Source organism: Heterodontus francisci, chromosome 37 (assembly GCF_036365525.1).
Source record: "Heterodontus francisci isolate sHetFra1 chromosome 37, sHetFra1.hap1, whole genome shotgun sequence".
Classification (NCBI taxonomy): domain Eukaryota; kingdom Metazoa; phylum Chordata; class Chondrichthyes; order Heterodontiformes; family Heterodontidae; genus Heterodontus; species Heterodontus francisci.
Genome location: NC_090407.1, coordinates 18538251 through 18560551, shown reverse-complemented (window position 1 = coordinate 18560551; position 22301 = coordinate 18538251). Strand labels below are relative to the sequence as shown.

Below are 22301 nucleotides of genomic sequence, written 5' to 3'. Positions count from 1 at the left end.
TGTGGAACGTCAAATTGCTCCATTCTAAAAAAAATTGCATAGATTTTCTTAGTTTGTTTGATATTTAGTTCCTACCTCAATTCCATCGGTTGGTACCAATTTTTCTTTTGTTTTCTTAAAATTATAAGTGAATGATAAAACCAGCTTGTCTGTGCGAATTCTTCAGTATGATTGGCTGCTTAGCTTGCTTTATGACACCATTGTTACTGAACACCAAAATCTTAAGCTAGCACCAGATGCAATTAATTTTGGAAATGGTGAAATCTATGCCCCAGAGATTGCTAAATCTTAGTGGGCAGCTTTCTTCAAGGTCAGCAGAGAGCTGCTGACCACAAAATCTGGGCCACCAATAAGTAAGAGTGACCATAATTAGTAAATAGTTTTGTTTGGAACTTAAGGGACACCCTTCCACCAAATTGGACCAGACACTATTTATCACAGTATACCGTTTTGGATACTGTTGCGGGGGACGACTTACCAGGGGTAAGCAATGGGGTACAGGTCTCTGGCACAGAGTCTGTCCCTGTTGCTCAGAAGGGAAGGGGGAAGAGGAGCAGAGCATTAGTCATTGGGGACTCCATAGTTAGGGGAACAGATAGGAGGTTCTGTGGGAACGAGAGAGACTCACGGTTGGTATGTTGCCTCCCAGGTGCCAGGGTTCGTGATGTCTTGGATCGTGTTTTTGGGATCCTTAAGGGGGAGGGGGAGCAGCCCCAAGTCGTGGTCCACATAGGCACCAACGACATAGGTAGGAAGAGAGATGGGGATTTAAGACAGAAATTCAGGGAGCTAGGGTGGAAGCTTAGAGCGAGAACAAACAGAGTTGTTATCTCTGGGTTGTTGCCCGTGCCACGTGATAGCGAAGCGAGGAATAGGGAGAGAGAGGAGTTGAACACGTGGCTGCAGGGATGGTGCAGGAGGGAGGGTTTTGGTTTCCTGGATAATTGGGGCTCTTTTTGGGGTAGGTGGGACCTCTACAAACAGGATGGTCTTCACCTGAACCAGAGGGGTACCAATATCCTGGGGGGGAGATTTGCTAGTGGTCTTCGGGGGGGTTTAAACTAATTCAGCAGGGGAATGGGAACCTAAAATGTAGTGCCAGTGTACAGGATATTGAGAGTAGTGAGGTCAGGGATAAGGTTACAAGGACGCAAGAGGGCACTGGCAAGCAAGAACCTGGTTTAAAGTGTGTCTACTTCAACGCCAGGAGCATCCGGAATAAGGTGGGTGAGCTTGCAGCATGGGTTGGTACCTGGGATCTCGATGTAGTGGCCATTTCGGAGACATGGGTAGAGCAGGGGCAGGAATGGATGTTGCAGGTTCCGGGATTTAGATGTTTCAGTAAGAACAGAGAAGATGGTAAAAGAGGAGGGGGTGTGGCATTGTTAATCAAGGAGAGTATTACAGCGACAGAAAGGACGTTTGAGGACACGTCTACTGAGGTAGTATGGGCCGAGGTTAGAAACAGGAGAGGTGAGGTCACCCTGTTGGGAGTCTTTTATAGACCTCCAAATAGCTCCAGAGATGTAGAGGAAAGGATAGCGAAGATGATTCTCGACAGGGGCGAGAGTAACAAGGTAGTTGTTATGGAGGACTTTAACTTTCCAAATATCGACTGGAAATACTATAGTTCGAGTACTTTAGATGGGTCAGTTTTTGTCCAGTGTGTGCAGGAGGGTTTTCTGACGCAGTATGTAGACAGGCCAACCAGGGGCGATGCCACATTGGATTTGGTACTGGGTAATGAACCCGGCCAGGTGTTAGATTTAGATGTAGGTGAGCACTTTGGTGATAGTGATCACAATTTGGTTAGGTTTACCTTAGCGATGGGCAGGGACAGGTATATACCGCAGGGCAAAAATTATAGCTGGGGGAAAGGAAATTATGATGCGATTAGGCAAGATTTAGGATGCGTAGGATGGGGAAGGAAACTGCAGGGGGTGGGAACAATCGAAATGTGGAGCTTATTCAAGGAGCAGCTACTGCGTGTCCTTGATAAGTATGTACCTGTCAGGCAGGGAGGAAGTTGTCGAGCGAGGGAGCCGTGGTTTACTAAAGAAGTTGAAGCATTTGTCAAGAGGAAGAAGAAGGCTTATGTTAGGATGAGACGTGAAGGCTCAGTTAGGGCGCTTGAGAGTTACAAGCTAGCCAGGAAGGATCTAAAGGGAGAGCTAAGACGAGCAAGGAGAGGACACGAGAAGTCATTGGCGGATAGGATCAGGGAAAACCCTAAGGCTTTCTATAGGTATATCAGGAATAAAAGAATGACTAGAGTTAGATTAGGGCCAATCAAGGATAGTAGTGGGAAGTTGTGTGTGGAATCAGAGGAGGTAGGGGAAGTGTTAAATGAATATTTTGCGTCAGTATTTACAGTAGAGAAAGAAAATGTTGTCGAGGTGAATACTGAGATTCAGGCTACTAGGCTAGATGGGATTGAGGTTCACAAGGAGGAGGTGTTATCAATTTTGGAAAGTGTGAAAATAGATAAGTCCCCTGGGCCAGATGGGATTTATCCTAGGATTCTCTGGGAAGCTAGGGAGGAGATTGCAGAGCCTTTGTCCTTGATCTTTATGTCATCATTGTCAACAGGAATAGTGCCGGAAGACTGGAGGATAGCAAATGTTGTCCCCTTGTTCAAGAAGGGGAGTAGAGACAGCCCTGGTAATTATAGACCTGTGAGCCTTACTTCGGTTGTGGGTAAAATGTTGGAAAGGGTTATAAGAGACAGGATTTATAATCATCTTGAAAAGCATAAGTTCATTAGCGATAGTCAGCACGGTTTTGTGACGGGTAGGTCGTGCCTCACAAACCTTATTGAGTTTTTCGAGAAGCTGACCAAACAGGTGGATGAGGGTAAAGCAGTGGATGTGGTGTATATGGATTTCAGTAAGGCGTTTGATAAGGTTCCCCATGGTAGGCTATTGCAGAAAATACAGAAGTATGGGATTGAAGGTGATTTAGAGCTTTGGATCAGAAATTGGCTAGCTGAAAGAAGACAGAGGGTGGTGGTGGTTGGCAAATGTTCATCCTGGAGTTTAGTTACTAGTGGTGTACCGCAAGGATCTGTTTTGGGGCCACTGCTGTTTGTCATTTTTATAAATGACCTGGAAGAGGGTGTAGAAGGGTGGGTTAGTAAATTTGCGGATGACACTAAGGTCGGTGGAGTTGTGGATAGTGCCGAAGGATGTTGTAGGGTACAGAGGGACATAGATAGGCTGCAGAGCTGGGCTGAGAGATGGCAAATGGAGTTTAATGCGGAAAAGTGCGAGGTGATTCACTTTGGAAGGAGTAACAGGAATGCAGAGTACTGGGCTAATGGGAAGATTCTTGGTAGTGTAGATGAACAGAGAGATCTTGGTGTCCAGGTGCATAAATCCCTGAAGGTTGCTACCCAGGTTAATAGGGCTGTTAAGAAGGCATATGGTGTGTTAGCTTTTATTAGTAGGGGGATCGAGTTTCGGAGCCACGATGTCATGCTGCAGCTGTACAAAACTCTGGTGAGACCGCACCTGGAGTATTGCGTGCAGTTCTGGTCACCGCATTATAGGAAGGATGTGGAAGCTTTGGAAAAGGTGCAGAGGAGATTTACTAGGATGTTGCCTGGTATGGAGGGAAGGTCTTACGAGGAAAGGCTGAGGGACTTGAGGTTGTTTTCGTTGGAGAGAAGGAGGAGGAGAGGTGACTTAATAGAGACATATAAGATAATCAGAGGGTTAGATAGGGTGGATAGTGAGAGTCTTTTTCCTCGGATGATGATGGCAAACACGAGGGGACATAGCTTTAAGTTGAGGGGTGATAGATATAGGACAGATGTCAGGTAGTTTCTTTACTCCGAGAGTAGTAGGGGCGTGGAACACCCTGCCTGCAACAGTAGTAGACTCGCCAACTTTAAGGGCATTTAAGTGATCATTGGATAGACATATGGATGAAAATGGAATAGTGTAGGTCAGATGATTTCACAGGTCGGCGCAACATCAAGGGCCGAAGGGCATGTACTGCGCTGTAATGTTCTAATTCTAATTCTAACAGTAGGAATACGCGAACTGTGCTTCATATACTAAGAACAATGAACATTCAAGACAGTAGTTAACAATGGCAGAATTTCTGCCATTCTCTCTCTTCCTTTCTCCTGTACTAGCTGAATGTCGCATAGGTGCGATTCCATGGATGCTGGTAATTCTCATAGGAACATGGGAGATAGGAGCAGGAGTAGGCCATTCAGCGCCTCGGGCCTGCTCCACCATTCAGCTAGATCATGGCTGATCTTCTACCTCAATTTATCTTATTCGTCAATCTTATTCAAGTGATCTTACCCATGTCCAATGCCCAGACATACATGCTTCCCAGCAGGCAAGGGTCTCTTAGTTTTGGGAAGAGAAACTGTGCTAGGGGGATGCAGTGGCCAAATGTAGATTTGTATAATTTATGTCTGCTTTTGAAATTGTGCACACAAGAATAGAAAGTTATTAATCTAAGTTCAGTCGAAATTACAATTATGTTTCCAAGTGCATAACTATAGGAATTTTTAGGAATATTGAGAAATCCATCGGGCCAAGTCTTGTACCTTTTTTCAGAGATCATCCCCCCCCCCCCCCCCCCCAAAATTAACTTCTGTATCTCTCATTTTAAGAAATACATGTAATTGTCTCATTAACACATTGATACTGTCTACTTGGAAGCTAGATAAACAACTGCGGGAGAAGAAAATTAGAAGGATAAATTGAGAGGGTGAGATGAAGAAGGGTGGTGGCGGGCTCAGGTGCTGCATAAGCACTGGCAGGGACCTGTTTGGCTGAATGGCCTGTTTTTGTGCAGTACATACTATGTAATTCTAAGTAATACTTCAAGTGGTTGTCTCTGGCTACTTATTCCACAACTTGATTATACTTTGGGTAAATAAATTCCACCTGACTTATCTTTTTAGTTTCTTAATTTTTTAATTTGTCCCATTTGAGTTTTATGCCTTGTTCTGCTGTCGATTGAGACAGAGCAATACTCATCCCGTGGATTTACAGACAGTAGAATCCTGTTTGTCAATAGGTCAAGCAGACAGAAATGTTGCATCTAATCTGACTTGCATACTGGATTGGGGCTTTGATGTTTTGAAGCTTTGTTAATTCAGCAATCCATACTTCCCAAATTTTGGATTGTTTTCCCAACTCTGTGCTTGTTGATACTATTTTGGAAAGCTCCAACTTTGAAAATGTGTTTCTAACAGTTTTATTTGGTGGTTATTACACTATTATTGAGTCATCTTGGCTCCTGATTAGATTATCTGATTTGGAATGCACTGACAGTGATCCAGTATCCTTTCTGTCTGATGTGTGTCTGTTGAAATAATGCCTGTGGCTAATTTGGTATGGATTTGATTTAGGATTTAACTAAACTGGCAAGTGGCAGAAAGGTAATTGATTTATGTACGGTTTGCTTTCACCAACCCACCAGTAGCTCAAGGGTTCACTTTTATGAACCCTTAAAAGACATTTGGGACTTGCACTAGTTATCTACTTTCAACACAATGAAGTCTGTTACTTAAGATAATATACAGTGATCATCAGTAAAAATTGTGGATGCTGGAAATTGGAAATAAAACAGAAAATACTGGAACTATTCAGGTCAGGCAGCATCTGTAGAGAGAGAAGAACAGTAGTACTTTAGGTTGTTCTGCTGAAACTTCAACTCTTTTTTTTTTCTCTGCTCACAGATGCTGCTTGACCTAAGTATTCCATGTTTTTATGCAGTTGGTTTACATGACTTAATCTATCCAGGTAATATACAATATAAATACTTCCTAGAGTTGAGACTTCTTTTGTCAATCAGTAGGCTTACACTTTTCTGATGAAAATATGAACTCTTTGAGTTTAAAAAAAACTCAGTTCAGAAGGAGAATGAAAGGCATTGCTAAATGACTTTTTGGGGCAAGGAACATCGGAGCAGGAGTAGCCCATTCAGCCTCTGCACCATTCAATTAGATCATGGCTGATCATCTACCGCAATGCCACTTTCCCACGCTGTCCCCATATCCTTGATGTCATTAGTATCCAGATATCCATCGATTTCTGTCTTGAACATGCCCAATGATTGAGCTTCCACAGCCCTCTGAGGTAGGGAATTCCAAAGATTCACCACCCTATGAGTGAAGAAATTCCTCATCATCTCAGTCTTAAATTGCCTACCCCTTATTCTGATACTATGTCCCCTGGTTCTAGACTCTTCAGCCAGAGGAAACATCCTATCTGCATCCACCCTGTCATGCCCTGTAAGAATTTTGTAAGTTTCAATAAGATCACCTCTTGTTCGTCGAATACAGGCCCAGTTTCCTCAATCTCTCCTCATAAGACAATCCCGCCATCCCAGGGATTAGTCTGGTGAACCTCTATGGCAAATATATCCTTCCTTGGATGAGGAGACCAAAACTGTACACAGTACTCCAGGTGCGGTTTCACCAAGGCTCTATCCAATTGCAGTAAGATTTCTTTCTCTTGTACCGTTGTGATGAAGGCCATCATACCATTTATCTTCCTGATTGCTTGCTGCATCTGCATGCAAGCTTTTAATGACCTGATGAACAAGGACACCAGATCCCTTTGGACATCAACACTTCCCAACCCCTCACCTTTTAAGAAATACTCTGTCTTTCTGTTTTTTCTACCAAAGTGAATAACTTCACACTTATTCACATTATATTCCATCTGCCATGTTCTTGCCCATTCACTTAGCCTGTCCTGGTACCCTTGAAGTGCCCTTGCATCCTCCTCAACTTACATTCCAAGCTAGTTTTGTGTCATCAGATTTGGAAATATTACATTTGGTCCCCACATCCTAATCATTTATATAGATTGTGAACAGCTGTGGCCCCAGCACTGATCCTTGCAGTACCCCACTAGTAACAGCCTGCCATCCTGAGAATGAACCGTTTATTCCTACTCTCTGCTTTCTGTCCGTTAACAATTCTCAATCCATACCAGTATATTACCCCCAATCCCATGTACTCCAATTTTGCTTACTAATTTCTTGTGTGGGACCTTATCAAAAGCCTTCTGAAATTCCAAATACATCACATCTACTGGTTCTCCTTTTATCTATGTTACAAATAACATCCTCAAAAAACTCCAACAGGTTTGTCAAACATGATTTCCCTCAAAATTTCATACTGACTCTGCCCAATCATATCATTATTTTCTAAGTCTGTAGTTATCATATCCTTTATAATAGATTCTAACATTTTCCCTAAAATAAAAGCAAAATACTGCAGATGCTGGAAATCTGAAATAAAAACAAGAAATGCTGGAAATACTCAGCAGCTCTGGCAGCATTTGTGGAGAGAGAAGCAGAGTTAACGTCAGTGACCATTCATCAGAACTCATCAGGTCTAACATTTTCCCTACTACTGTCAAACTAACAGGTCTGTTGTTCCCTGTTTTCTTTCTCCCTCCTTTCTTCAATAGTGGGATTATATTTGCTATTTTCCAGTCTGCATGAACTGTTCCAGAATCTATAGAATTTTGAAAGATAACCACCTATGCATCCACGATCGCTATAGCCACCTGCATCAACACTCTGGGATGTAGCTCATCTGGTCCAAGGGATTTAACAACCTTCAACTCAGTTAATTTTACGAGTACTACCTCTATTAATAATTTCTTTCAGTCCTTATTTTCACAAGTCCCTTGGTTCCCGAGTATTTCTGGAAGATTTTCTGTATCTTCCTCCGTGAAGACAGACACAAAGAACAAAGAAAATTACAGCACAGGAACAGGCCCTTCGGCCCTCCAAGCCTGCTTCTCTGCCATTTCCCTATTCTCCATTATAAATTCTTCTGTCTCCGCCTGTCATGGACCCACATTTGTCCTTGCTAATCTTTTCCTTTTCGCATACCTAAAGAAGCAAGTAAATTTAAAAAAAGATTTTCTTGAATGGATAGCTTTGCCAGTTTAACTTTCTAACTGATGCTCTCCATTATAGTTACATGGTTTAAAGTTGTTGAAGTTAGCATTTCCCTGATAGTTTCAGTTGATAAAGGCACTTCTGTGTTGTGCAGCAGAACCCAATGACCTGGAAGGTCCCATGTTAAATCTCTTAGTCATTTATGGCACTGAAGGAGGCCATTCAGCCCAGCGAGTCCAAGCCGACTTCTTGATCCAACAAGGTTAATTCACACAGCTAGGGAACTTTGGGGGGGTTCTTGGCCTAGATAAGGAAAATTAACCCCAAATTCCTGTTCCTGGTTGCTATCTGGTAACTTCTATGTGTGTGTTTATTGAATTCTTTGAAGAAGTAAAAGAAAGGGTAGATAAAGGTGATGCAGTAAATGTAATATATTTGGATTTACAAAAAGCCTTCAATAAGGTATTGCATAGTTGACTCGTAACTAAGGTCACAATATGTGGAGTCAAAGAACAAGTATCAGAATGGATAGCAAGCTGGCAACAAAACAGAAAATGGAGAGTTTTAAAAAGGTATTACTGGCAAATGGTGGAAGTGGTGTTCCACAAGGATCAGTGCTGGGACCACTGTTCACTTTTTACATGATTTGGATCAATATTGGAAGTACAATTTCAAAATTTGCAAATGACACCAAATTGGGTGAAGTTAATACAGAGGAGGACTGTGATTAAAATGCAGGAAGACATGAATAAACTTGCAGAATGAGCATATAATTGCCAGATGCACTTCAATATTGATAAGTGTGTGAGTGTACATTTTGATGGGAAAAATGAGGAAGCCACATACTCCCTGGAAAATAAGATTCTAAATTGGGTAGAGGAAAGGAATTGTCAGGTGATAAAGATATGCAAATCACTAAAAATAGCGATGCAGGTTAATGTCATAAAAACACAAACAAAGCACTAGATTCATTTCTAGAGGATAGAATTGAAGAGCAGGGAGGTATGTTGAGCTTGTATCAAACCCTGGAGTACTGTGTACCGTTTTGGTCTCCATAATTGTAAAAAGGATCTAGAGGCACTCAAGAAGGTGCAAAAAAAATTACCAGGATACCAGTACTGAGATCTACCAGGAAAGATTGAACAGGATGGAGCTCTTTTCTCGAGAAAAGAGAAGACTGAGTGGTGACCTGATAGTGGCCTTTAAGATTATGAAAGGGTTTGATAGGGTAGACCTAGAGAAGATGTTTCCATTTGCAGGCAAGACCAGAACTAGTGGCCATAAATATAAAGTAGTCACTAATAAATCAAATAGTATGTTCAGGACAAACTTGTTACCCAGAGAATGGTGAGAACATAGAACTCAATACCACAAGACACCATTGAGTCAAATAGCATAGATGCATTTAAGGGGAGGCTCGATAGCAATGAGGGGGAAAGGAATAGAAGAATATTCTGAAGGATTACTGGAAGAGGGATGGGAGAAGACATGTGGAGCATAAACAGCACATGAACCTGTTGGGCCAAATGGCTAGTTATTGTGCTGTTATACTTTATAATAGTGTGTAATAGATTAAACTGTTCTGACGTTTCAGATGAAACTTGAAGATTCCGTGGCAGTATTTTATAAACATCAGAGTTCTCCTGGTCAAATGACTATATCAGCCCTCAACCAATAACCATTTAAGTAGACTAACTGATCCTTCACCTCATTGCTGTTTTGTATAGCACTGGTCCTACAGGAACAACAGTGACTGCTGTTTATAGTAACAAACTATTGGTGAAGCTCTTCGGGATTTTTCTCAGAGACCTAATATATGGCACTATATAAATACAAGTACTCTCTGATGGTCTATCTACCATCCCAGCATGCCATTTGAATCCTTCATAGTATTTCTGTACACCACCCATCCCCGGCCCCACCTCCCTATCCTGTTTGAAGGCACTAGTTCTTGCCACTGAATGGCTCCATGGAAACCAGCAGCCCTCCACCTTGCCCAAGTCGTTCCACTGCATGTGATATCTATGACTGAGTGTTGCTCGGCTTTTTAATCATCGGAGGCACCACAGCCGTGTGATCCTGTACTCTAAATTCCTCACACCTGCACCTTCTTGAATGGGTCACTACATACTTGTCAGCACTCTGGGTGATTTTTCTTTTCAATCCCTTTCTCATTTCCTAGCCCAAGTTTGGCTCCTGCAAGCATGTTTTGAGATCAGTAAATTTAGCATAGACCAGAAGCACTTTAATCTTCTAAGTGGAGATAAAACTGGTAAACATAATCTATTCAGTAAATTATTGTCACATTCTCGAGGGTTGTTGGCTTCGAAACTCACTGTAGCTGCCGTTGCTTGAGGTCATGGTTTATTACAGATTGCATGTTTTCTCGCGATTCGAAGAAGTGCAAGGGATTTCTCCTGATGTCCTGGCCAACATTTACCCCTCAATCAATGCCACCAAAAGTAAATTATCTGATCATTTACCTCTTGGCTGTTTTTGGGATATTGTGCATATTTTGGCTGCTGCATCTATGTAAATTATAATAGTGCCTGCACTTCAGAAGTACTTTATTTGGTTGTGAAGTGCTTTTGGGCATCCTGCGATGGAGAAGGGCACAGTATAAATGCAAGTTCTTTCTGTCTTCCAGTGTGTTATTGACAGGTGATAAGGGATGTGGGTGGTTCCCACTATTCACCTCCTAACTGACCGCAATCGTGCTTTGTTTAAAATGATGAATTACCCCCTGAGTGTTTTACTTGCCAAATAATCAGGCAATGACAAGTTTACTTGTAGGTTTAAAACAGATTAACTACTTATTGAACAATATTCATTCCCTGAAATGTTGGCAACACCATTCACACTCTTGTGCACTCACGAGAAGACAGATAGAAGATAAAGGGTAAGGGGTCAAGGTGTAGTAGGTGTTTGTGATTTACAGTAAACTTGTTAAATTGACTAAGTAGAACAGTCTCTTTTAAAGATGCGGGCCTGGGTTGTTTGTAGTCTTGTTGAGGTGTTGTAGATTTCTGGTGGTTAAGATTTCAGATTGGAGGGGGTGGGTCACTTTCAGTTCTCTGCTGCAGCAAGTTATAGTGTAGAATTAGTAGCAGGGCTCCATCCAGGCCTGGCTGGACTGCTTTTCTGTGATGTTCTTGTGATATCTCTCTAACTATCTATCGCTCTCGCTCTCTCTAGCTCTCTCTCTAGCGCGCTCTCGCTCTCCGGCGCTCATTCGCTCTAGCGCTCTCGCGCTCTCTAGGGTTACCTTTTAAAGTCACAATTCATTATTAACATTTCTGGTATGTGACATGGTTTTTCTCCCCTAGTGTGAGCACACAATGGACTAGGATGTGGAATCCATGGCCATCCATTAATGTCTGGATGAGTATAATTCTGTTATGATGTGCCTAATTCACACCTCCTTTGTTAGAGAAGAACCCATTCAATTCAGGAATGTCTCTTGATGGTTTCAGGATGGGTGTAATTGACCCCTCTTAGCCTGGAATGTATCCTTAAGGCCAGGTGATCTGACCTTCGGTGGCCATCTTTTGCAACACTGTCCACTTTTTTTAAAAAAAAAGGTCTAGTCAATTTTAAATAGTCCACCTTGAATAAACTTCATATCTCAAAGTAGGAATATGATATGTGTTTACTGGGCATGACAAATCTTTCTTCTGGATGATGGCATGTCTGATAATGTAAAATTCCTTCAGTATGCAAGTGTCAGGCTAGATTATGTGTTAACGCCAGGCATATCAATGTTTCTTTTCCAGTAGAGTGAGAGTCCAGTGGTTTATTGAACTCAGAGAAAGACAGAGGTGTTGTGATCACTCCAATGCACAATTTTCTAAAGTAGTCATGCTATATTTGACTGGATTCTGCATGGGAGGTATTTTATTTTTGGTTGTGGTCGCACTCATCACTGATTAAAATGATTAATTCAGTGGGTGTGTCAAGACATCCTCATTGAAAAATTAAATGTAAAGTTATTTATTTCTGGTTAATGGAAGTACTGTAACACTGCTGCATACGTTTATATGGAACATTAAGCAAGAGACTAATTTATTTGGAATTTGTGTACGCAAAGCATGATATCAGGAAGGTTGTGCTCATTGGTTTGTTTTGCTTGTGGGTTATGCCTTTTTGTATCTGATTTGGTTTTTTTTGACTTTGGATTCACATGGGGATATATTTTCATGGGTATGACATCCCTCTGATACCTTGCCCAAATGGGCATTCTTCATAGGCAGTGTGAGTGTCAGTCTGATATTTGAAAGGGGTGTGCGGGGGAGGATTGGAGCGTTGCAGCTAAGGTTACTTCTGTCTTGAAATGTCATCTTTATACATTCACATTGGGCTGTTTTTTTTAAAATTTTGGGAAGTGGACAAGTGAGGCGGTGGTGTAGTGGTAATGTCACTGGATTGGTAGCCCAGAGGCTCAGGCTAATGTTCTGGATACGTGGGTTCGAATCCCACCACAGCAGATGGTGAAATTTGAATTAAATTAATTCATCTGGAATTAAAAAGCTAGTCTAGTGTGACCATAAAGCCATTGTCGATTGTTGTAAAAACCCATCTGGTTCACTAATGTCCTTTAGGGAAGGAAATCTGCCGTCCTTACCTGGTCTGGCCTACATGTGACTCCAGCAATGTGGTTGACTCTTAAAATGCCCTCTGTGATGGCCACTCAGTTCAAGGGCAATTGGGGATGGACAATAAATGCTGGCCTAGCCAGTGACGCCCACATCCCATGAATGAATAAAAAAAAACACTGGCCAAGTAGCATTTGTTTCTCTTCCCCAGATGCCCTGAGCACATTAAAAGTTAACCACTTAGTGTGGGTCTAGTGTCATGGAAGCTGGACTATGTATAGGTGGCAGATTTATTTACCTGAAGGACATTCATAAACCAGATGGGTTTTTATGACAGTCCAATAGCTTTCATGGTTATTTTCCTGAGTGAGCCCATTAACTACCTATTTTATTTCAGTCCACTTTCACAATTTGTAGAATTTGAACTGAGATGGTAGTCCGATATCACAACAACTAGGCTGCTGTATCCTCCATGATCATAAATCCTGGCCATAATTCCCCTTCTTTTGCCACCTTCCAATCCTAGCAGCATTGAGATCAATTATAGTCCCCCACTGCTATACTGGCTGAGATTGGTTCCCTCGACACAGATCAAGGATTGAACCTGAATCCTCCGAAATCTGCATAGCTTGAAACTATAAACACATGGTGCATTTACCCACTGAGCTACCAGTGGAGCTGCTCTGATAGTTACATTTGGTATTGCAGTGATCTAACTTAATTGTTGTATAACAGTGTTGTCCAATACACTTGCCACTAGTGGTGAATCAGCCACAGACATGTGAATTGGTGCTGTTCATTTTTAGAGCCATACGGAGTTGTGTTAAAGTTGCAGCTGTGGGTATGAGTATGGGTGTGACTCACTATTTGTCATCCGTCACTAATTGAGCAAGGAAGAATCCACCACGTTGCTGTTGGACAGGAGTCTCTTATTGGTCAAACTGTGACTTTGTCAATGAGAATATAGCTGAGTTGGTGGGTTTCTAGTGACCTGGAAGCTGAAGGGCCACTTGCTCAATGAAACAAGAAAAATAGTTTGCCATTTGTTACCTTCTCTGTTCCTGTTCTCTCCGAGTCCCTCTAATGCCGCTGCATTTAGATTTGCAGGACTGCTCTGTGAAGCGCTTCGGAAGGAGAGCAGTCCAATTGCTCTCAAAATTTTCTTGGGCAATCTAGTGACATAGGATGCTAACTGAAGAACTTGGTTTTGTTTAACTGGTAGTTGGCGGCTTTCGCAAAACAGTTGAAGTACATGAGCGACGGACAGCACTGCATGGCTGCCAATAAGGGTTGAAATGTGCAATTTTGGCAAGCTGGGGTGGTGCAGCAACATCCAAATTTGTTTGGCCTTCATCTTAATAGATCTGTTGAAATGAGTGATTGAAAGGAATAGGGAACTTTATGTGTAAAAGGAGGTTGGCCATGAGCCAAAGGTCTATTTAATGTCTGGACGCTGTATTCAGAAATGGCAGGTGACAGCGTAAGCAAGGTAAGGGTCAGAGCGCAGAAGCCAATATGTAGAGATTTGTCCATTCTTTGCTCTCCCTGTGTCTCCTAATATATTAATAAAATAGGGACAGTTCACTCTTGAAGAAATTAGTTTGTTTGAAATAAACTGGAGCACACTGTCTGAAACAGGACACAAGTTAATGGATTGTCACCACCCTTTGAGAGTGTATAGAATAGGTTTGCTTTGTGGAACAGTTAGATTTCAAAACTCTTTTTTTTGAAGCTGTTTTCTTGGCTCTGGCAGTGAGTGTATCTGTCTTGTTTGACGGTTTAAAACCTCAAACCTATTTTCAAAAGATGGAGCATTTGCTTTATTAATATGACATATATTTTGTATCATGTGGCAAATATGGCGACCTGATCGCCACAAGTTTGGCAAGCATCAAAATCCTATTGGTCAACACTGTTCTCTAAGCACAGAAAATGAAGGCAAAGTAAGAAAAAATTAAGCTCTAAAAGATGTTGCTTCTTATAGAACACTGTCCAGTATAATAGAACTGAGACAAATTTTTGTCATAGTTTAAGTCACAAGTATTTTCAAAATTCGTTAACTGGAATATTTTCCATCAGCAAATTGTCATTTTTTGAAACGAGGTACTAGTGATGAGATATTCTCCTGCATAATAAATTTGTACAAATTCCAGATCTTTGCATAATACTTAATCAGAAATTATACTTTTGAAAATCTCAATTTTTTTGTACAGTTATGAAGAGGCAAATGAGGAAAATGCACTTTAAATGATTGTTTTTGCATAAAACCATTTAATGGTATTCAGTACTTAAAAAATATTCCTATGGGGGACCAAGTGGTAAAGTAGATTAGTCATTAGCCATTCCCTTTAAACCTAGCTCAGACAGATGGGATGGAAGTCTTGCTGGTCTGTAGGATGTAAAGGTTCTATATGAAATGAGTTTGAACAGTGTAAGACAGTTGCTTGTGAATATGGATGTATAGTTCATGATTATCCCAGTTCTGCACTATATTATCTAGAGAAGACATGGGGTGGTATGTGTGGGAAATGGAAGAAAATCACATTGTTGGAGCGAGGTACAGAGTAAAGGGAACTTTACTCTGCACCTACTCTGGGAATGCTCAACAGGGCAGTGCATTGGAACTTTAACTCTGCAGCTAACATATACTGTCCTTTACTAGAAGTGCTTGATGCTGATACTGGGTGCTGAAATAGAAAGTGATCCCACAGTCACCATCAAAATACTGTTCAAAATTTATACTGCTGAAACAGTTATGTGCGTGAGCTCATGTTCTTGTTATCCTTAAAATTTTGAGAGAGATTTATTCTGGCGCTTGTCGTTAAAAATACCATACAACTGCCCAGAATCTTAAGCTTTGAAGAGCTGGAACTTCTTGAATAGCTGAGACCTGAATGACTCAAAATGTATTAAAATATTTTAGATTAGAGGAATAGGCTAATAGATCACTGACTTTGACTTCTGATGACGTCTTAAATCGCAAGAGCTTTAAACTTGCTGACAACTACTTATTTTTAATATATTGTCTGCTGAAATTTTTTTTCTCTTTTTAACCATGATACTGTGGAAATGCTGAGCATAGTAGAGGTGTAGTAATTTGGACGAAAGGGTACACATTCATCATGTGATGCCTCAGACCTTCAGCTTCTTCGCAGTGGAGTAATGTAAGTTTTTATTTTAAACAGATTGCCAGGAAATAGACTACATAGAATAATCAATACCTGAAAGTGAGTTACAAGGCAATAATTTAATGGAGAAATTCAGTAATTGTTTATAATTGTAATCTGAACCATGAGATTAAATTACTGCATCAAAAGTCCCTGGATGGTTCAGGTAGTAAAGCCAGCGTGTAACTGAGCCGTATAGACTAGAAAGTCCCAGCTTTAATTCCTGGTCTGTACTAAGTTAGCTGCCAACCATAATGTCAGTTGACATGCTATAATTGGCCTCCTAGCCCCTGACCTAGAGCTGCAAAATCAGCCTTTCTTTCTGCTTCTGATCCTGCTAGTAAGAGCATGTGTGAATGTGGGTCAAGACAAAATTGGTTTGGGTGTGCTGTCCATATGGTCAATAGCTTTTGTATTTATCAGCTTGGCTCGAACGTGGAGAATGGCTGGTTAAGTTACTGTACTTGTGTCTGTGGAATTGTACCCCATCAGTGAGTCAATAACTTAGTGGAAGGAGATGATCCTATTGAGATAACTTCTTAATGTTTTTATATGTTGTAATATTTATATGATGGCTTTTTTTGTGAGTAAGTTGCAAGGTGGTATTTAGCAATCGGCAGTATGGCGGCCACTGCACATGATGTCACAGTGCGTTACAAGGTTCCTGATGAAGAGTTACATTTCCAGTAATGTCATTTCAATTATTAACTTATAATTTTGGCATTGATCATTGGAAAACTCGAGGGGCAATACTTGTTTTAAAATGAGAAATCAAATTGATGGGCCAAGGGTCCAACATGCACAATACCACCAAGGTTGTACAAGTGAAGGTGAATCTGAAGGTATAGAGGGAATAAGAGGCAATATATTTAAAAAAAAAAAATTCTGGCAACCATCCCATGACACTTGAGCATCCTTGAGAGACTTCGTGCCTATGCTGGTACTTTCCCATGTGATGGAAGAGCTACCGTGTATGCGATCGTGTAATCATTTGACAGCTTTTTAAAAAATAAAGTGCATGATTTTTATGTAGAACTTGGACTTGTGGAAAAGCTTTTATTTGTGACTAGAAATCTGAAAAGTTATGCTACAGCTACAAGTTGAATGCTAATCACAATGATAGCAATCTATCCAAAATGCTTAACCGAAAGACTTGAGGGTATTCCCCCAATGATGGAAAAAGAACAACAATGCAAACTGGATTTCTTTAAACACTGCAATGCAGAGTTAGAACAGTTAGCAGCGAGGTGTGTTTCTAGGTTTCCACAACTGAAAATCAAGTTTTACTTTGTACTGTTGAATTTGTACTGTTGTGTAATTTTAATTTGGACCAGAGAATGCTCCCTGCTTGGAGTCAAAAAGGTTACAATATTTCTCTGGTTAAATTTGGTTATAAATGTGCAAAAAACCATGGATAAACTACATGCACTGCTGTACAGAGAGTCCTAGGTTTGATTTCCGGTCTGTTTTGACTTAATTGATTGCTGCCAGAAGTAGTGATGCTACATTTGGCATGAATGCTCCTGGGATTTGGAAATGAAATATTGGCTGGGATATGTGTTTTTGAACACTATCTGGTGACCTCTGCTGATGAAATGCACAGGGCTGTCATAGGACAGGGTCAGGTTTGGCTGTGATGCTCCCATTGTTTGAATAGCCTGCTGAGATGGGCTTTCAGGATTTGCTGTCTGGACTTACATAAGAGAAATGGCTACTTCAGTGAGGTGATGGAAGGTGTCCGGCACTCAACTGTATTTTAGCAACAGTTTGCACCTTCAGTAGAGGAGAAAAGGGGGGGGGGAAAACTTGTATTTACATATGGAATTTTTTCATTCCAAATCCCTCACAGCCAATGAAATAATCTGTTTTGAAATTTAGTCACTGTTGTTGGGACAAACATCAATTTGTGCACAAAATCAGCAGTGAGTGAGCAGAATAATGTTTTGTTGGTGTTGGTTGAATAATAAATGTTGGCCAAGACACTGAAAAGAACTTGACTGCTCTTTTCCAAATAGTACGATAGGATCTTTAGCCCGCTTGAGAGGATGGTTGGGTCCTTGATTTAGTATCTCATCTGAAAGATGACACCTCTGACAGTGCACAATTCCTTCAGTGCTGCACTGAAGTCTTAGCCTGGATTATGTGCTCACATCTTGAATGGGATTTGAACCTGCAAGTGAACATACTTAGGGTGGGAGGGAACGGAAACTAGAAAAAATGTAACAATGCTCTTTTTGATTCAAAAACTCCTTGAAGGGGTAGAATGAATTGTATTAAAACTGAAAGATAAGAATGGAGAGAGGTACTTTGTATTTGAGATTTAAAAAAAAATTTTTTTTCTTCCTCAGATGTGTCAAATTTATTACTGACCTCTTCAGAATGTTTTGACCTGGTTTCCACCACAAAGATTTTGACCTGTACTTGTTACTCTTTTAATGTAACATTGACCACAAGCTTCTGCATCAGTCAGTAATTTCTAGCATATTACTTCATTCCAGATGATCATGGGAACAGCAATGGCAGTCATGTGAAAATATTCTTGCCCAAGAAGTTACTCGAATGTCTACCGAAATGTTCTGCTTTACCAAAGGAAAGACACCGCTGGAACACAAACGAGGTACTGTGAAGTGTTTGTTTCTGCTGACTCTGCCCGATTGTAAGTGGTCTGGGATTGTTTCAGGAGCTGTCTCTAGCTGGAAGCTATGCTTCAGATCATGCAGTTGCTTTTGTAGGAATGGGTGGCAGGTGAAAGAAATGATCTCTAAACCAGTGGCTTGATCTCTCAAAAAAAGCAGAAAAATTGCAAGTTTGGATGTGAATAGGGAAGTATCACTGGTGTAAACTCTTTGGGACCAGCACAGTACTTGTTACTGGGAACTCAACTAATCAAGATTTGAACATACACATACATTAATCCATAACTACCAAGACAGGTAATCTGTTTGTATGATATGCTAATCTTTCACTATTCATCAAGAAGTGTACAAGAATGGCTTTGGATGATGAGTAAGCAGCTTGTCTACCCTGAGCATATCTCTTCCTCCAGCTGCCTCAATGACCTGGCTGGCACTGCATCATGAAAATGCTTCAAATCAGGGTTCTAACAATATTCCACAATGTTGTCTGAATGTACGGAATGTGGTTTTCAAAAGTGGTTATTACAGCTCCCTTAAGGCTTTCATTGGGGATGTTTTGTAGATGCAGTGCCCAGTTCCTTAGATTGAGATGATGTGCTGGCATTTCAGTCTTTTTAGCTCCAAAGTACTGCTTTCCTGATTTTTTTTTTTTTCCCCCCCCACCAGTACATTGCTGTTCGCTGTATTAGGGATGACTGCATCAGCAAAAGTCCCTCAGGTTCTCTGTAGAATCTCTGAAGGTTGATGAACTAGATGCAAACCTTACAGGTTTTGTCACATTGGTCACAGTTTTAGGATGATCTGATTGGAGTCAGTTGGTTGCAACACTGATGATTGTCTCACAGAAGTAGGAATGGCTCACTGGAATATTCACCCTGGTAGTAGCTGTAGATCGTCCTTATACTGTACTTTTTTGTTTATTTGAAGATCTGATATAAAGAGCCCTGCATTTTGAAAATTGTCAGTTATGTTGGATAACTGAAACAAACCTGGAAAAGTTTGGGGAATTGGGTGCTTTATGTATTGAATGTAAGTTCCTGGTGGACTTGATATCGATTATCACAAGCACACACTGCGGTTGGTAAATGTTAAAGGAATGTAACTTTTATGAAGATTATCTAATTTTTATTGACAGGTATACATTTAATCTATGCATTTGTGATTAAAAAAGCAGAATGGTTAATTAAACCAGACAAGTTCAGACACGTACCGACTGGTGGTGATTTCACCCTGTTTTTTAAAAAGGGTGTCAAATTAATGTAGCAGTTATCTTCATAAAAGGTTGCTTTAAATATTACAATAATTTTATTATTGAAGCACCCTGAGTTTATCTCTTCCTTCACTGATTTAATTGCTTGTAGCTGTAGTGTTAGGATAACTGTTTGATATCTTTAAAAATTGTAGCATCTGATATGTATTAAACTGGATTGGGATAAATGATTGTACTGTTAATCCCAAGGTTTAACTTGTATGTTCAGAGATAGTGATTTGAAACTGCAGCTGACTGATGAAAGGTATTGCACACTATGCAAGTAAGTCGGTGACAAACATTTAACCTTTTCTGCAAGGTAAACTTGATCCTGAGTAAAATACTGTTAACATAAAGGTACGGTTTCCCCCAACATAAAAGCAAAATCCTGATGAGAGGTCATTGACCTGAAATATTAACTCTGTCTCGCTGCACAAATACTGCCTGACCTCCTGAGCATTTGCAGGATTTTCTGTTTTGTTACTGTTTCCCCCTCTTGTTTTTGTTGGAGTGTAATTAGTTTTTCATTAATCAGTTTGTGCCAGATTCTGTATTGCTTTTTGTATTATTGTCTTTACTTCACGTCAGAGAAAAAAACAATTGTCACCATAAAAACTGCATATTACAGGACATAAAATAATCAGCATTGTATACAGTAAGTAACCATCTCAATGAACACAGTTCAACAGGATTACAGACACACACACAATCATTGGCAATTGTATGACTGCCAGTCTGTACATCTACTGATAAAGTGTGGCTATTTAAAGAGCTAATGCCAAAACCAATGATTAGCCAGGAAAAGAAACAACTTAGTAAATTAAAGGGACTATATATTAAAATGTACCAAGGTGCTTCACAGCAGTGTAATCAGATAAAAATCAACATTGGTCCAAAGACTTTGACAAAGAGGTAGACCAAAGGAAGGTCTTAAAGGAGGATAGATAGGCAGAGAGGTTTATGGGGGGAATTCCAGAGCTTAGAGCCTAGATAGCTGAAAGCTCAGGTGCCTGTCCTGTGGTCAAGCAAATTGGGGATGGACAAGAGGCCAGAGTTGGAGGAACACAGAGCTTATGGAGGGTCGTAGGACTAAAGCGGGTCGTAGGACTAAAGCAAGTCGCCATGTTAGAAAAGAATGAGGCCATAGAGGGATTTGGAAAAGGACAATGAGAATTTTAAAATGGAGGCATTCGGGTACAGGAAGCCAGTGTAGATCCTTGAATAGGTGTGATGGGTGAATGGGTCATAGTCATTACAGCACAGAGGAGGCCATCAAGGCCATGCCAGCTCTCTGCAGAGCAATCCAATCAGTCCCATTCCCCACTTTTTTCTTGGAGCTCTGCAAGTTTATTTGCCTCAACTGGCCTTCCGATTTCCTTTTGAAATCATTTATCGTCTCTGCTTCCACTACCCTTGTAGGTAGTGAGTTCTAAGTCATTACCACTCACCGTGTTTAAAAAAGTTCTTCCTCACATTCCCCCCGCATCTCATGCCCAAAACCTTGAATCTGTGTCGCCTAGTCCTTGTACTATCAGCTGATGGGAACAGCTTTTTTTTTGTCGACCTTACCTAAACCTGTCGTCATCTTGTACACCTCCATCAAATCCCCACCTCAATTTATTTATCCAAGGACAACAACCCCAGTTTCTCCAACCTAATCTTGTAACTAAAATCCCTCATCCCTAGAACTATTTTGGTAAATCTCCTCTGCATCCTATTCAAGGACCCTCCCATCCTTCTAAGTGTGGTGACCACTCTAGTGTGGTCTAACCAAAGTTTCATACAGGTTCAGCATATCTTCCTTACATTTGTACTCAATACCTTTATTTATGAACCCCAAGATCCCATATACTTTGCTTACTACTGTCTCAATATGTCTTGCCATCTTCAAAGATCGATGTACCTGAACCTCCCCCCGCCCAAAAAAAAAGGTCCCTCTGTCCCGTACACTCTTTAGAACAGCGCCATTTAGTCTATATTGCATCTCCCTGTCCCTTCTGCCAAAATGAATCACCTCACACTTCTTTCTCTTAAATTCAAACAGCCACTTGTCTGCCCATTCTGCTCGCCTATATTTGTCCTTTTGCTGTCAATTGATATCATTCTCACTATCTGCCACAATTCCAAGTTTGGTATCATCAAATTTTGAAGTTTTACAAGTCATTTATATGTCTCAAAAAAATTAGTAGTCCCAGCACTGACCCTTAGGGAACATCACTGTCTACTGTGCTAATGTCTGAAAAACAACCATTCACCATGACTCACTGTTTTCTGTCAGTAAGCCAATTTTTTATCCAAGCTGACACTGACTCTCCTATTTAATGAGCCTCAGTTTTGTTAACCATCCTTTTTATGTGGTACTTTGTCAAATGCTTTCTTAAAATCTAGATGGACAACATCTACTGCTTTCCTTTCATCAACCTTCTGTTACTTCATCAAAATATTAAATTGCATTGGGCAAACATGATCTGCCTTTTACAAATCTGTGCTGCCTCTCCTAAATTAACTCAAACCTCTCCAAGTGCCTGTTGATCTTTTCCTTGATTATTGTTTCTTACCCATCACTGATGTTAAACTGACCAGTCTGTAGTTACTAGGAATAGCCTTACACTTCTCGAACAAGGGTTTCACATTAGCCGCTCTCCAATCCTCTGGCATCTCCAACATAGAAAGATTGGAAGATTATGGCAAGCCTTTCGGCTATCTCTACTCTCACTTCCTTTAGCAACCTGGGATGCAAGCCATCCGGACCAGGCGACTTATCCACTAG

General features: G+C 40.8%; 1 protein-coding gene across 6 annotated transcripts in view; it reads left to right on the top strand.

Moving 5' to 3' along the window:
• LOC137352094 (calmodulin-binding transcription activator 1-like) overlaps positions 1 to 22301 on the top strand; it is a 1221793-nt gene that overhangs the window by 21898 nt on the left and 1177594 nt on the right. For all 6 annotated transcript variants that reach the window (XM_068017185.1, XM_068017183.1, XM_068017181.1 and 3 more), the window contains exon 2: positions 18145 to 18263. In XM_068017185.1, the coding sequence (XP_067873286.1) occupies positions 18145 to 18263 (119 nt within the window). The remainder of the gene's footprint in view (positions 1 to 18144; positions 18264 to 22301) is intronic.